The sequence below is a fragment of the Anomaloglossus baeobatrachus genome, chromosome 8 (genome assembly GCF_048569485.1).
Source record: "Anomaloglossus baeobatrachus isolate aAnoBae1 chromosome 8, aAnoBae1.hap1, whole genome shotgun sequence".
Classification (NCBI taxonomy): domain Eukaryota; kingdom Metazoa; phylum Chordata; class Amphibia; order Anura; family Aromobatidae; genus Anomaloglossus; species Anomaloglossus baeobatrachus.
This window is the reverse complement of record NC_134360.1, coordinates 134,808,425-134,824,365: the sequence shown is the minus strand read 5'-3', so window position 1 is coordinate 134,824,365 and position 15,941 is coordinate 134,808,425. Positions and strand designations below refer to the sequence as shown.

At 42.4% G+C, this 15,941-nt stretch overlaps 1 protein-coding gene across 1 annotated transcript in view; it reads left to right on the top strand.

Moving 5' to 3' along the window:
- The window catches only part of HMCN1 (hemicentin 1), a 921,797-nt gene that overhangs the window by 380,157 nt on the left and 525,699 nt on the right, over nucleotides 1-15,941 (top strand). Inside the window, exons 37-39 of the mRNA XM_075322013.1 lie at nucleotides 9,230-9,331; nucleotides 10,508-10,690; nucleotides 11,127-11,278. Of these exons, the coding sequence (XP_075178128.1) occupies nucleotides 9,230-9,331; nucleotides 10,508-10,690; nucleotides 11,127-11,278 (437 nt within the window). The remainder of the gene's footprint in view (nucleotides 1-9,229; nucleotides 9,332-10,507; nucleotides 10,691-11,126; nucleotides 11,279-15,941) is intronic.

Genomic DNA, 15,941 nt, shown 5'->3' with positions numbered 1-15,941 from the left:
AGCTGCGCCCTGACACCGCTCCCGGGAGTCCCTCACCTCTACCGCAGCGGTGGTGTCCACCATCACCACAACCCGTGGGTGGCATCACGAGCAATCACCCCAACACCCAAAATCCCTGGGTGTAACGCCAGCCTCCCTTACAGAGCGAAGTGACCCCCGGGTCCGTGAGAGGCTCGAGCCACCGACCGCAGAACGAGCACGGACCCGAGCAGCTCGGCGGTCGCAGCCGAGGCCGCGGGGCGGTACACACACACACACACACACACACTATTTATGGAGAAGAAAGATTTCTTGTTTTTAAGGCTATGTGTCCACGTTGCTTTTTACCTGCTTTTTTGCTACTTTTTCAACTGCAGCGTTTAATGCCAAAATGCATGTGTTCTGCTTGTCAAGCAAAGTCTATGGGAATTTGGGTTTCTTTTGCCCACTATGCTGTTCAAACTGCAGCCTTTTTGTGGCAGGAATTTGGGAAAAAACTCAGCTTTGCAGTTCAAAACGCAAATGGCAAAAACAATTCACATGTCAATTGTTTTTGCCATTTGGGTTCGCAGTGCAAAGCAGAGTTTTTGACCAAAGTTCTACCACAAAAAGGCTGCAGTTTGAACTGCATAGTGGGGTTTAGAAACCCAAATTCCCATAGACTAAGCTTGAAGAGCAGAACACATCCATTTTGGCATTAAACGCTGCAGTTGAAAAAGCAGCAAAAAAGCAGGTAAAAAGCAACGTGGACACATAGCCTTAAATGCACACAGCAACCAGTCATAGAGACTCCTATAGAGAGGTACATTTTTTAGTATGCCTCTGTGTAGGAAATTTTATCTGTTTTTCTGAACTTACAAGCACCAATAGATGGGTCTGTCTGATCCCAAAATAGTAAAAGGGATATTTTTTGGACAGGATTTTTTTAACCTAAAAAATTAGCATGAAAAGTGTGAGTTATTAAATTAGCTGTTGGTTGCCACCAGTTACCATCTGTTTATATGGTGAGGTCACTTTGACATAAAGGTGTTTGCATTTTGAAGCTTGAAAAAGGGTTGGATACAGTCCTAGGAGATCTCAGAGTATTATGTATGGCATTCAGCATAAATGAGTACACTCCTTCTAAAAATTAAGATTCTAAACAATATCTTCCTGAACATAAGAACGATTAAAAAGATTTTGATAAGAAGACTGTTTCATAGAATATTATTTAACACACACACACACACACACACACACACACACACACACACACACACACACACACACATATATATGTGTGACGCCCTGGCAACACCAGGTAGTCACAATTAGGCCCCTGCACAACACCTTTCCCCATAGGTAACACACAGGCAAACACAAAACCCTAGTCACCCCCCCTGGGGCCAGACAGACACACCAGTGGGTTTGGCCAGGCGGTTGGTGCAAGCTCACCGAGGGGTCTAGACAAGAAAAAAACCAAGGAGAAAAATTGTAGGAAAAATACCCTGACTATAAATAAATAAATTGCAAGTGCTTAATAACAGGGTACTTAGTATATACATTTTTGCAAAAAGGTAAGAAGCTGTCTCACCTCGTCACGGTGTACCCATCTGAGACAGTCCCTAACCTACTAAAGTTAAAAACATATTCTGTACCTGACTTGTGTCATGTCAAAACTTCAATATGAATGGTAAAGTGGTTAGCTGTGTCCCAGATTAAATACACAGCAAAAAGTGAGAAGCAGGTAATTGTTCAGCCTCAGTATCAGGAGGGCTGCACCCCCAACTTGCATTAAAGCAAGATAACAGACAAAAAACACCAAAAAACTGAGCTGTAACAAATGTTCAATAAACATGCAACATTACAAGCATGTGAATTGCAGCCTCAAGACTAGAAAAAAACCAAGGAGAAAAATTGTAGGAAAAATACCCTGACTATAAATAAATAAATTGCAATTGCCTAATAACAGGGTACTTAGTATATACATTTTTGCATAAAGGTAAGAAGCTGTCTCACCTCGTCACTGTGTACCCATCTGAGACAGTCCCTAACCTACTAAAGTTAAAAACATATTCTGCACCTGACTTGTGTCATGTCAAAACTTCAATATGGATGGTAAAGTGGTCAGCTGGGTCCCAGATTAAATACACAGCAAAAAGTGAGAAGCAGGTTATTGTTCAGCCTCAGTATCAGGAGGGCTGCACCCCCAACTTGCATTAAAGCAAGATAACAGACAAAAAACACCAAAAAACTGAGCTGTAACAAATGTTCAATAAACATGCAACATTACAAGCATGTGAATTGCAGCCTCAAGACTAGAAAAAAAACGAGGGGTCTAGACAGCCTGGGGCGGGAAGACAGTGAGTTGGTCAGGAGAACGAGTGTGAAGTTCAAGTTTGAGAGGAGTGTGGGCTGGAGCTGTGTGCAGCTCCAGCAGAGGCGAAAAAACCCAAATTGAACGGTACCAGGGTTGGAGCCCTGGTGCCACTGGCTAGGAGGCAGACGGTGGTCTCCGTCGGCAGGATACGGGAAGATGACTCCGTGGAACTGAGGTGGACCGGGACAGGGTTGTAGCCCGCCGGTACCGACACGGGGAACCGACCCGGAAACCGTAGCACAAAGGGGGGTACTCAGACCCCTGAAGCCAGAAACCGGAACCAACCAGACTGGTTAATTAACTGATTGAGGCCAGGATTATAGGTCCTGTCCCACCCAAAGTCGAATAGAAGACAACAGCCCAACGATTCGGGATAAGAGGTCATTGCCAAGGCCCAAAAATCCCACGGGCCAGTGTCTGCGGGCATGGCTCCTTAGGCCACAGCCAGCCGGGAGCGGACTCCTGAAGCTCTAGACTCAGGTAGTCCTCCTTACACAACAGTGCAGGAGGAAGATAGAGACCACCAGCCAGGTGGGGAACCAGAACGCAGCCAGCTGCGGGCACCGACCACCATCCCCTTGGTTTACCAGAGACTCGTGTGTTTTACTAATAGTGAGTACACCAGCACCCTCTGCGGCCGCTATCCCCCTGCACCAAACCCAACGGGTCCCGGGGCCACCATCCCTACCCACGGAGGGGTTAACAACTTGCTGCACAACATCTCTCCTGGGTGTCCCACAACAGCAGCGGTGGTGTCCCACCTCACCACACACCGTTGGTGGCGTCACGAACTTACTACGGCCTAGCCCGTACATCTACGCCCCCATTTATTTTTGTGGTGCCTGTGAGGCCCCCGGGTCCGGAGGACCTCAAGCCACCTCCCCCTGTAGGCCTGGACCTGAGCAGCGTCGGCTGCTAGCGTGGGGCGGCACATATATACAGTAGATCACAAAAGTGAATACACCCCTCACATTAAATATTTTATTGTATCTTTTCATGGGACAACACTGAAGATATGACACTTTGATACAATGTAAAGTAGTCAGCGTACAGCTTGTATAACAGTGTCAATTTGATGTGCCCTCAAAATAACAACACAGCCATTAATGTCTGAACCTCTGGCAATAAAAGTAAGTACGCCCCTAAGTGAAAATGGCCAAATTGCGCCCAAAGTGTCAATATTTTGTGTGGCCACCATTATTTTCAAAAACTTCTTGAACTCTTGTCAGCATGGAATTCACTAGAGCTTCACAGAACCACCATGTACTGTGACATAATGAGGCAGAGCATGATCCCTCTCTTTGGAAACTCAGCCGCAGTATTCCTACATGATAACGACCCCAAAGGTTGTGTCCGCACTTTGCATTCTCACCTGTGTTTCAGCTGATTTTCCGCAGCGTTTTGAACTGCAGCGTTTTCATGCCAAAAGGCATGCGTTTTGATTTTCCAGCCAAGTCTATGGACAATGGGGAATTCTTGTCCGCACTTTGCAGTTCAAAACGCTGCGTTTAATTTGCATAATTTTGGGCAAAAACTCAGTGTTCAAAGAAGCAGCATGTCAATTGTTTTTGCCATTTGGGCTGCGTTTTGCTAACATTGAAGTAAATGAGAAGTTGTAAAAAGCAAGCAACATCAAAATTTCAGCGATTTACATGCTTTTTAGCTGCAGAAAACATGCGTTTTGGACTACATAAACGCATGCGTTTCTGACAGCAAAATAATGGAATGATATGTCCCTTTACACACACATAGTCCAATAATTCAATTAATGAAAAATATTAATGTATTGTTATTTTAGCAATAAATAGTATAAAACCGCTATAATTATATGAAATATAACTATTTTCGTTATGATTTAAATAATTATGTGTTCCTTTTTTTTCCATTATTTCATAATGTTTGATTTTTTAAACTTTATTTAGCAGTGTCTTTATGTTCAAAACGCATCTGTCTAAACGCAATGGAAAAGCATGTAAAAAGCGCTAAAACGCGGCTAAAACGAGGTAAAAACGGACACGTATTTATCGCGTTTCTGTGCTCAAAAGCAACTTTGGCAAAAGCAATTTCTCCCAGAGGATGCGTTTAGAACTGCAACTACGACGACGCAAAGTGCGGACACAGCCAAACACACATCAAAGATGACCATTGCCTTGCTAGAGAAACTGAGTGCAAAAGTGCTGGACCGGCCAAGCATGTCTCCAGACCTAAACCTTATTGAGAATCTGTGGGGCATCCTAAAATGGAGGGTGGAGGAGCGCAAGATCTTTAACATCCACCAGCTCTGTGATGTCGTCATGGAGGATGCTGCGGCTTCTGTGAGGCTCTAGTTTAACTCCATGCCCAAGCGAGTTGTTGTTTAATGAAAGATATAATAAAATGTTCACAAAAATGTGAGCAGTGTACTAATTTTTGTGATATACTGTAAGCCTGCTTTCCATAACTTTGTTCCTATAATGAAAAAGGACAACAGAAAGGTTTAGCAACAGTATTACAAGCTTGATTTTTTTTTTCTGAGCATCTTATCAAAATACCATGGACAACAATTTTTAAAGACACATTGGAAAACCATAGTAAATCATGTAATCCATGTCTATAGTCCATTATTTCATTATTTTATGAAGACATCTGCTGCATTCACTATGAACTATAAAAATATGATAATCACAGTCTTAAAAAATATGGACAAACTTCTATTTTTTTAAAAAAAATATCAAATCCATCAAATATTTTTACCAACATGGGAAAGAAGTGTCTCATTTTCACAGACTTTGTAAGCGTTCCTGAACAGTTACTTAAAATTCTCTGAAACATCTTAGGAGACAGGTTATGGTAGAGAAATGAACATTCAATTCATGGACAGCAGTTCTGGTAGACACTCCTGAAGTCATCATGCCTATTGCGCAGTCCCTCAAAACTTGTGACATCTGTGGCATTGTGCTGTGTGATGAAACTGCACATTTTAGGCTGGCTTCTCACTTGCGAGTTTCTCGCAGTAGCGCAATGAGAGAAATTCTCGCATTGCACTCGGACACGTTATTCAATGATTCAGCTCTCATCTGCGATTTCTTTCTCAGTCCAAATCGGACTGAGAAAAAAATCGCAGCAAGCTGCTTTTTGGCGAGTTTCTCGCAGAGTCTCTCCAATGCAACTCTATGTGAGCGTGAAAAAAATGCATGTCACACGGACCGGCACACACACCATCCAACATTCGTTTTTCTAAATACATTAATCGCATGTTTCTCAAAACACTGGAAATGAGTGAGGTCTCACAATGTCGGTCAATTATAGAGATTGACCAACATTGTGAGACCCCACTCATTTCCAGTGTTTTGAGAAACATGCGATTAATGGCGGTCGGTCTCTCCCTCTCGGTCTCTATTCTCTCTCTGTCGGTCGGTCTGTCGGTCGGTCTCTCTGTCGGTCGCTCTCTCTCTCTGTTTATGTTGATCTATTCCTTTCCCCCCTCTCTCATACTCACCGATCCCCGATCACCGGCGCGGCGCTGCACGGCGGTCACACTGCTCCGGCGGCTTCTCCTCTTTTGAAAAATCCGGCCGCTCATTATTCAATCTCGTATTCCCTGCTTTCCCCGTCCACCGGCGCCTTTGATTGGTTGCAGTCAGACACGCCCCCACGATGAGTGACAGCTGTCTCACTGCAACCAATCACAGTTGCCGGTGGGCGGGTCTATATCATGCAGTTAAAAAAATAAATAAATAATTAAAGAAAAACGGCGTGTGGTCCTCCCAATTTTAATACCAGCCAGGGTAAAGCCACACGGCTGCAGGCTGGTATTCTCAGGATGGGGAGCCCCACATTAAGGGGAGCCCCCCACCCTAACAATATCAGCCAGCAGCCGCCCGGAATAGCCGCATCCATGAGATGCGACAGTCCTGGGACTGTACCCGGCCATGCTGAATTGCCCTGGTGCATTGGCAATCGAGGTAATAAGGAGTTAATGGCAGCAGCCCATAGCTGCCACTAAGTCCTAGATTAATCATGGCAGGCGTCTCCCCGAGATACCTTCCATGATTAACCTGTAAGATAAAGTAAATGAAGACATACACCAAAAAATTCTTTATTTGAAATAAATAACAAAAAAACAACCTCTTTCACCACTTTATTCAAGTCTTCAAATACCCTTCCATGTCTGACGTAATCCACAGAGATCCCTCGACGCTGTCAGCTCTGCTACATCAGAAGCTGACAGAGAGCGGTCACAGACCATGACCGCTCTCTGTGAGCTCCCCGCAGTGACTGAAGTGAGTCGCGCTATCAGCGATGATGTCACTCAGGTTACCCGCGGCCACAGATCTCAGCGGGAGGACTTCAGCTGTGGCCGCGGGTAACCTCAGTGATGGCACCGCTGATAGCGCGGCTCACTGCGGTCACTCAGGGGATTTGCGGTCACCGGTGAGACCTTCACCGGTGACCGAAAATCAGGCCATGCCACACAGACAGAGCCGCGGGATGACAATGAAGTCGGGTGACGTTTATCCAACTTCATTCTGATCGTGCAGCTCTGTCTGTGTCTGCTGTCAGTGGCTATTCAGCTCTGCTAAATGGCTTTGTCTGTGTCTGCTGTCAGCGGCCATGTAGCAGAGCTGAATGGCAGATGACATTTGCTGAGAAAAAAAAGGATCACACACGGATCACACACGCATTACACACGCTCTCCTACCCTGGAAACAATTAAAAAGAAGCATCACACTTGCATTGCACTCGGACCTAACGTGAACTAAAATCAGCTGAGTTTTTTTCAGCCCAGTCGGACCGATTTTACTCGCATAGGCTATGTGCGCACTAGACCGTTTTACCCGCGGATTTACCCGCGGATTTGCCACGGAAATTTCTTGAGAAAGATTAGAAATCTTTCTGCAGATCTTTCCCAGCAAAACCTATGTGTAAAAAAAATAGCTGTGCGCACGCTGCGGATTTTTCTCAAGAAAATTTCTTGAGAAAATTTTCTCGAGAAACTTTCTTGAGAAAATGAGCATGTCCATTATTACCTGCGGAATACCCCCGGAATTTCTATACTTGCATGTGTCAGAAACAACCTGTGGAAAATCCGCGGTGAAATCGCGGTAAAATCGCAGCTAATCCGCGGTAAAAACGCATGCATTTTTACCGCAGATTTGGCGCATTTTTTTCCCGCAGGTGTGGGAATCTTCAACTCCGAGAATGTCTCTCAATAAAGTTTCTTGAGAAAAAGGACATTTCTAGTGCGCACATAGCCTTAGGGCTGCTTCTCACTTGCGAGTTTCTCGCAGTAGAGCAATGCGAGAAAAACTCGCATTGGAATCGGACACATGTTAGTGAATGATTCAGCTCTCATCTGCGATTTTTTTCTCAGTCCAAATCGGACTGAGAAAAAAATCGCAGCATGCTGCTTTTTTGCGAGTTTCTCGCACCATTTGTCCCAATGATTTCCTATGGAAGCGGATTAAAAGTAGGATCACACACGCACACCAGCGTTCCCATTTGCGAGTGTGGCAGTAACTTCGCTCATTAAATATTCAACAGATGAATGTGACATCACATTCCCAAAGGTAAATTAAATGACAAATGTGTAATAGCTTTTAGATAATTAAGATGTTGCATGAAACTAGCATCGCAAACGCGACACACACACGAGCAAAAAGCATCGCACTTGCGTTGCACTCGCACCTAACGTGAACTAAAATCAGCCGAGTTTTTTTCAGCCCAGTCGGACCGATTTTACTCACATAGATGTGTTTCCAGCCTTAGATGTGTTTCCAGCCTTAGAGTGGCCTTTTATTGTGGCCAGCCTAAGGCACACCTGTGAAATAATCATGCTGTATAATCAGCATCTTGATCTGCCACACCTGTGAGGTGGATGCATTAGCTAGGCAAAGAAGAATTGTCCACTAAGGCCCCTTTCACACGTCAGTGATTCTGGTACGTTTGTGCTTTTTTTTAAACTTACCAGAATCACTGACATACGCAGACCCATTATAATCAATGGGTCTGCTCACACGTCAGTTATTTTTCACTGCACGTGTCTCCGTGCAGCGTACCCGCGTGTGCGTGATTGCTGCACGGAGACATGTCCATTTTTTTCTGGCATCACTGATGTTCCACGGACCACGCAGTGGTGTGGTCCGTGAAACACGTGCCAGAAAAAAACGTGCATTTAAAATAATAAACATTTTAACTCACCCGGCATCCAGCGATGTCCTCTGCAGCCCGTTCTGCCGGCTGCTTCTAAGCCGGCTGATTACTGTCGCGCATATTCATTATGCGTGACACAGCCGACCCGGAAGCAGCTGCTGCAGGGGTCACCGCCGGCCGGATGCTGCACCGCGGGAGCGATCAGCACTATGGAGAGCGGGAGCGGGCGCAGGTGAGTTGATTTCTAAGTGCAATCACGGGCCACGGAGAACGGAGCCCGAATTGCACTTAGACAACCCACGTGTGCTGAGATTCACGGCACACGCAGGGACATGTGCGTGTTTTACACGCCAGTGAAAAACGTCACTGCTTTTCACTGACGTGTGAAACGGGCCTAACATAGATTTATACAAATTTGAGAGATAAAGGCTCTTTGTGTTCATAGAAAAAGTCTTAGATCTTTCAGTTCAGCTCATGAAAATTGGGAGCAAAAACAAAAGTGTGGCGTTTATAGTTTTGTTCTGTATATATATATATATTTAGAGGCACAAAGGGAGACTTCAGGACATAAACAATGATAAATTGTAAGGATGGCTTCAGGAGCCTGAAGGGGAGCTAAAAAAATTAAAAGTATCAGGGGTTAAGGTTAATGGATTAATTACAGTGTCATCAGGGTTGTTGTTGTTGTTTTTATTTCAGTATACAGAAATTAATTTTTCAGGTATACATTCCTTGTGAGTGTTTTGTTTTGTTTTGCAGAACCACCAAAAATAGAGAATTCTGGTGAAGTAGTCTATGAAACTGTAATTGCTTATCAACCTGTGAGTCTTGAATGTAAGGCGTCTGGGAAACCTAATCCAAGTAAGTTATTACTATTAGATACCAGGAAAGATTCCTCAAAAACATGGAAAAAATAAGTACAATAATATAAAATAGCAAAGATGAGTTCAAACTGCCTCGTTATCTCTATTTGCTGAAATTTTTTTTGCAAGGATTTAAATAACCTTTCAGCCTGTCTATAGATTTTTATAATCTGATCAAAACTATGCTATATAACATTCTGGATCTACACAAGTGAATGGGAAAAGCTGTGCATGCATGGTGGGACCCTGTTCTCAAAAGAGATTTGGGTAGTAATAGTGAAACCCATATCTTGGACAATTATAACATATCCTGTAGATATGCCATAAATGTCCAATATGGCCAAAAACCCTATAACTAGTTTTCCATGTTGATCCTTGTATGAGTCCCTACAATCTTAACTCTGATGTTCCTTATCTGGTAAGTAGTAGTGATATATATGTAGATAGTGAGGTCTATAACATTAACTATACCAATATATTGCCGCATTTGTTGTGTTCTTGTGCAAATGAAAACCATTGTGTGTGCGTGTGTGTGTGTGTGTGTGTGTGCGTGTGTGTGTGTGCGTGTGTGTGTGCGTGTGTGTGTGTGCGTGTGTGTGTGCGTGTGTGTGTGTGCGTGTGCGTGTGTGTGTGCGTGTGTGTGTGCGTGTGCGTGTGTGTGTGTGCGTGTGTGTGTGTGTGTGTGCGTGTGTGTGTGCGTGTGTGTGTGCGTGCGTGTGTGTGTGCGTGTGCGTGTGTGTGTGTGCGTGTGCGTGTGTGTGTGCGTGTGTGTGTGCGTGTGCGTGTGTGTGTGTGCGTGTGTGTGTGTGTGTGTGCGTGTGTGTGTGCGTGTGTGTGTGTGTGTGTGTGTGTGTATATATATATTACTTTACAAAAGGAATGCATCCAGTCCCCTTTTTGATCTTTCATTGTTTAATCTTAACTGATCTTCAGTAGAGAATCCCTTACTTGGTCCTAAACCCTTTTAGTTGTAGAGATTGGCCTATTGTTATGGGGCATAAAGTGACCAACAGACAACTCCCTGGACTGATCTATAATTATTTATATAGATAAGTTCAAACTCATAAATTCTAAACATTATACAACTAAAATGAAAATTATTGGCTTGTGAAAAGAATATGGTAGTTATCAGTTCTTTATAATTTGCTGTATTTTGCTTTGTATCTTATTAAAGTTGTCACCTGGTCAAAGGATAATCAGCCGATCAGCGTCACCGGCGAGCCATCAGTTACCATCTCAGACAGAGGGCAAATGCTACACATAACAAGTGCACAACCGTTCGATGCTGGAATGTACAAATGTGCAGCCAGCAGCATAGCAGGATCAGCGGATCGGACATATGTTCTGCAGGTACATGGTAAGTATGTCTCACATTAGCCATAGGGGAGGCCATGTATGAACTGATTCATCAAGAGACAAAGGATTTTCAAATGAGTTGGAGGTTTGTATGAAATTATGTCCAATTTGCCTTTTCCTTTCTTTATTTTTTGTATTGTTCCAATACAAGCAAAGGAAATAAACATGTGTAAAACAAAGCATGGCATTGCAATAATTTTATGGAAGGAATATTTCATTTTCTGGAACTATTTCAAGGATCTTAACACTTTCAGCCATGACTGTATAAATGGACACTGTCCATACTATAGGTTAGAAGGTTGAAAGTGTAAGATCCCTGTTCGCATTGTGGAATATTCCTTCAGCAGATGCATTTTTCTGAATTCAGTCATGGTTTTCACCTGGCTGCAATTATCACATTATACATTATTCACCAGCATAGCTATGTTCATTTACAGTTCCACCATTCATTTTTGGGTCTAATGAACATATCAGTGTGATCATCAACAATCCTGTGAGACTGGAATGTGAAGCCACGGGCTTTCCAACACCTGGATTAACATGGCTAAAAGATGGCAGACCAGTCTCCAGTTTCAGTGGTGGAATTCAGGTATTTAATAACATTGTGAAATCTATCCCTCTATCTATCCATGATCTATCTATCCCTCTATCCCTCTATCTATCTATCTATCTATCTATCTATCTATCTATCTATCTATCTATGTATTTATCTATCTCTATCCCTTTATCTATCCATTATCTATCTATCTATCCCTCTATCCCTCTATCTATCTATCTATCTATCTATCTATCCCTCTATCTATCTATCTATCTATCTATCTATCCCTCTATCTATCTATCTATCTATCTATCTATCTATCTATCTATCTCTATCCCTTTATCTATCCATTATCTATCTATCTATCCCTCTATCCCTCTATCTATCTATCTATCTATCTATCTATCTATCATAAGGCACTATTATTACTATTATTATTATTATTATTATTATTATTATTTATTAAGCACCATTGATTCTATGGTGCTGTACATAGGGGATTACATACAAAATACATGTACAAGTTACAATAGACAGACTGGTAAAGAGGGATGAGGACCCTGCCCTTGCAGGCTTACATTTGACTCACCCCAGGGCTATGGGGTACTCGGTCCCAAGCGGTGTACTGCTGAGATATGTCACTGGGTGGCCGTTGCCCGGTTCCATGACCCTGGGGGTCGCTTGAAGGCGGTTATGTACAGGGCAATGTTTATAAAGTTTGTATCGTGACGACACTTGCAGGTTGCGGTTATGATGATGGAACCGCTGCTGCACAGTTTCTCACTGCTGGGGCTGATGTTAGTGGCAGCCTGAATGTTGGGCCTTCCGCAAGTGGGGCCGGGGTCCCAGGGGGGTAGGAAATGGGGTTACATGCGGAAAGAAGGTAGGCTACACAAGGGATTGCAGTGTAACTGGGTTCTTTACTCACAGCAGGTTGATAACTGGTACAGAGAGGAAGGCTGGTGCTCACCACTGGTTCCCTTAGTCCCAGTGCCACTTTAGTGATCTGGTGGCTTCTTTTCCCTGCACCCTTCTCAAGTTGGTAGGTCCCCGTGGCTTGGAGTGTCTGGGGGACTCCTCCTTGTAGTCTCTCAGTCTTTAGTCCGTACGATGGCAGTTTAAACCCTGTAGGGCCGGTGTTCCGTTCTGGTCCCTGGTTCTCTCATCACTGCTGGTGCCCCCGGACTTTACGGTCAGTGAGGTCCTGGATGGTCACCTCACTGTGCAGATTTTATTGGGTCTGCTTGGAACGTTTGCTTGACCTAGGGCTCTGTACCCCGTCAGTGCTATGGTTTCGGGAGTACTTCACCATACTCCACCAGCAACCACACGCCTGGGGCCTCAGGTCACCGTCACAAAATCCCGCCAGTATGGGTACATCTGTCTCCTCACTCCTCCACTCACTGACTCTCCAGACTGTACTGACTGTCTGCCCCCTCCCACTTGGTTGACATCTAGTGGACTGGATCGGCTCCACCCCTGGGTGGCAATTCATTGGGTCCAACTGTAGTCTGTCACCAGTCCTTGGGGATGGGGAAAACTGGGAGTATATTATGTTTTGCTGTTACCAGCACTGGTCTTCCAGGTTCCTGGGGGTAGGCCCTGCCTTTTTGACAGGATGCAGTACCTTGTAGCTCCTGATGGGTTCAGGGGCGCTACACATTCTATAAGATATTGGGGAGGAAACAGTAGGTGAGGCAGTGGTGGGGCGGCAGCTTCGGCATGGTGGGGAGATGGCAGTTCTGGCAGCGGTAAGGCAGTGGGGTCATGGTGGATTATAGGCATTTCTGAACAGATGAGTTTTTAAGTTCCGTTTGAACCACAGTCAATGAAAAGAATAATTTTAAGAGAAAAACAGGCATTAAACTTTATATTTCCCATATATTCAGAGAAAAGCAAACCAGCTCAGCAGGCGAGGAGAAGTCGCAGAGAACCCACCTGAGTGACTAGTGTCCAGTGGTCCCTAGCAGCTTTGAAAGTATGGATTTCTCTGAAACGCAGCAGCATTTCAGAGTCCAACGTACTATACCTAGCGGAGTTCACACAGCCGCTGTGTAACACATTCTCTCTGTGGTTCAGGCAGCATGTATCAGCTGTCAGTCTCACTTCATGTGCCATAAATTTGTAATAAATACATTTTCCATGGATGGGATGCTGTTCTCCTGGATCTGGCATTTTTATTTATTCTTCCTATGCCTCTCCATTCCTGAGATATAACCAACAATTTATTTTTATGAATCTGGTCTTTTTATCAAATAAAGTATACAAGCTTATAGATCCGAAACAAAGATGAAAAATAAAAAGATAATAATAACTTAAAAAAGAACATCTTATTGAGATCTTTAGCCCCTACATCATGATGTTGTCAGTTTAGCGCATCAAATTTTGAGGGAAAAGTCTTCTTTAAAATCCCTTTTTGACCAAGGACATATATATACATCTTTGGCTGTGTCTGTCACTTCAATTCAGGCGCACACGCCGAGTCTGCATATTCCTCGCACATATCTGCTAACAAGCACAGGTGAACCCCTGTTAACCCCTTAGATTGTGCTGTCAAACTCTGACAGCGCTATCTAACATGCTCCAGCGCGGATCGCACTGTTCCCTGCCACTATCTGCAGCCCTGTGACACGATCACGGGGCACCAAAGGGTTGTCATGACAGCGTGGGGTCAGATGATGTACACTGCTGTACAGAGCGGTGCTGATGATGCTGATGCCCTTCTGGTACAGCACCAGCGATTAGATGATCGCAGCTTCAAACCCCATAAGGGAACTAATTAATACAATAAAAAATGAGAGAAAAAAGTTTTAAAAAATATAAAAAATTAAAAAACACAAATGTTTGTCATTCCCCTTTTTCCCCTATTTAAAATAAAATAATTGAAAAAAATAAAAAATACTGTGTTCAGAGATTTCCAATCTGTCAAAATATAAAATCAATTAATCCGATCAATAAACAGTGTATTTAAAAATAAAAAAAAATATATATATATATATATATATATATATATATATATATACTGCAGAATTAAGTTTTTTTGATCGGTGCCATATTGTAATAAAATACAATAAAAGACAATGAATACATCACATTTACACAAAAAATGGTATCAGTAAAAACATCTTCTCAGAGCGCAAAAAATAATCCATAACTTAGCCACAGGTCCTGAAAAATAAAAATGTTACAGGTCTTGGAAAATGGCGCCAAAAGCAAATCGTTTTTTTGTGGGTTTTTTTTTTTTACAAATTTCTGATTTTTTTTCACTACTTAAATTGAAATACAATTATACATGTTTGGTAACTACGAATTCATACTGACCTGGAGCATCATATTGTCAGGTCAGTTTTACCATATATACCATATAGTGAATATTGTAAACAAAAAATAAAAAAAAATTGTGAAGTTGCACTTTTATTTTGGAATTTCACTGCAATTGTATTTTTTTCCCATTTTCCAGTACACTATATGGTAAAATTAATGATTTAATTCAAAAGTGCAACTTGTCCCGCAAAAAACAATCCCTCATATGGCAAGATTGACTGAAAACGTAAAACGTTATGGCTCTTGGAAGAAAAGAAGGAAAAAAAAAAGGGTAAAACCAAAAAATTGCTGGGTTATAATGGGCTAAAGTATATTTTCTGTGAAATGCTGAAGAGCAATTGTGCACCTGCACTTTTTTTGCTTCCCATCTTTCAAGATCCATAGCTTTATTTTATTTTTCATTGACATAGCTGTAAAAGGGCTTTTTTTTGCAGGAGACTTGTAGTTTTTAATTACAAAGCAGCAAAACCTGAAAAAAGTTTCATGTGCTAAGAAATTGTGAAAAAATGCAGTTTCTCCGTGTTTTTGGGGGTTTTCTTCTTACGGTATTAATTTTGTAGTAAAAATGACTTTCAATCGTGATTGTGTCGGTACAATTACAGAGATGCTAAAATATAAAATTGGAATTGTTTTGTAAGAGCAGAAAAAAAAAATTTGTAAAGAAAATGTTATTGGCTTGTGTCATCATTTTCCAAGATGTAATGTTTATATTTTTCCATTGATTGAGCTGTGTGAGAGCTTGTTTTTTTGAGTGGGTAGCTGTAGCTAGTTATATTGATGACAATTTGGGATAAATAGGACATTTTGTCACTCTTATTCCATTTATTCTAGGGAGAAGTAATGACTGAAAAATCACAAGTCTGCCATTTTTATTTTCTCATTGCAGCATTTATGGATTGGGTTAATTATTATTTTTTTTATTTTGATGGAATTGGCTTTTACCTATACAGTGATTCCAAATATATATTTTTTTCTAATTTAATTTTCAATCAAGGATTTTCATTTTTACATTTTTTAGTATATTTTTATTAAGTTTTTTATTGCCTTATGGGACTTGCATTTGCAATCATCCAATTACTTATACGAAATTCTGCAAAAACACAATTTTGCAGTTTATAGTTAAATAGTGGGTTCATCCTGGTGCTGATCTTTAAAGGAGCACAAAGTAACAAGCTAGCAAGCACGGGAGCTTTTGGTAGACCCTTGGCTGCCATGGTAACCAATCAGTGCAATGTCATTGCAGTGAAGGGGGGGTCCGATGTGAGACGCTGCATGCAAGCATTGCCTTGCAACCAAATTAAATGTTGATCTCAGATAGTGGCAGCACTGTTTAAAGGGTTAACATCAGGAATCGGTATTTAGCTGTGGCTGCTACTTTTAGAAAGAGGTT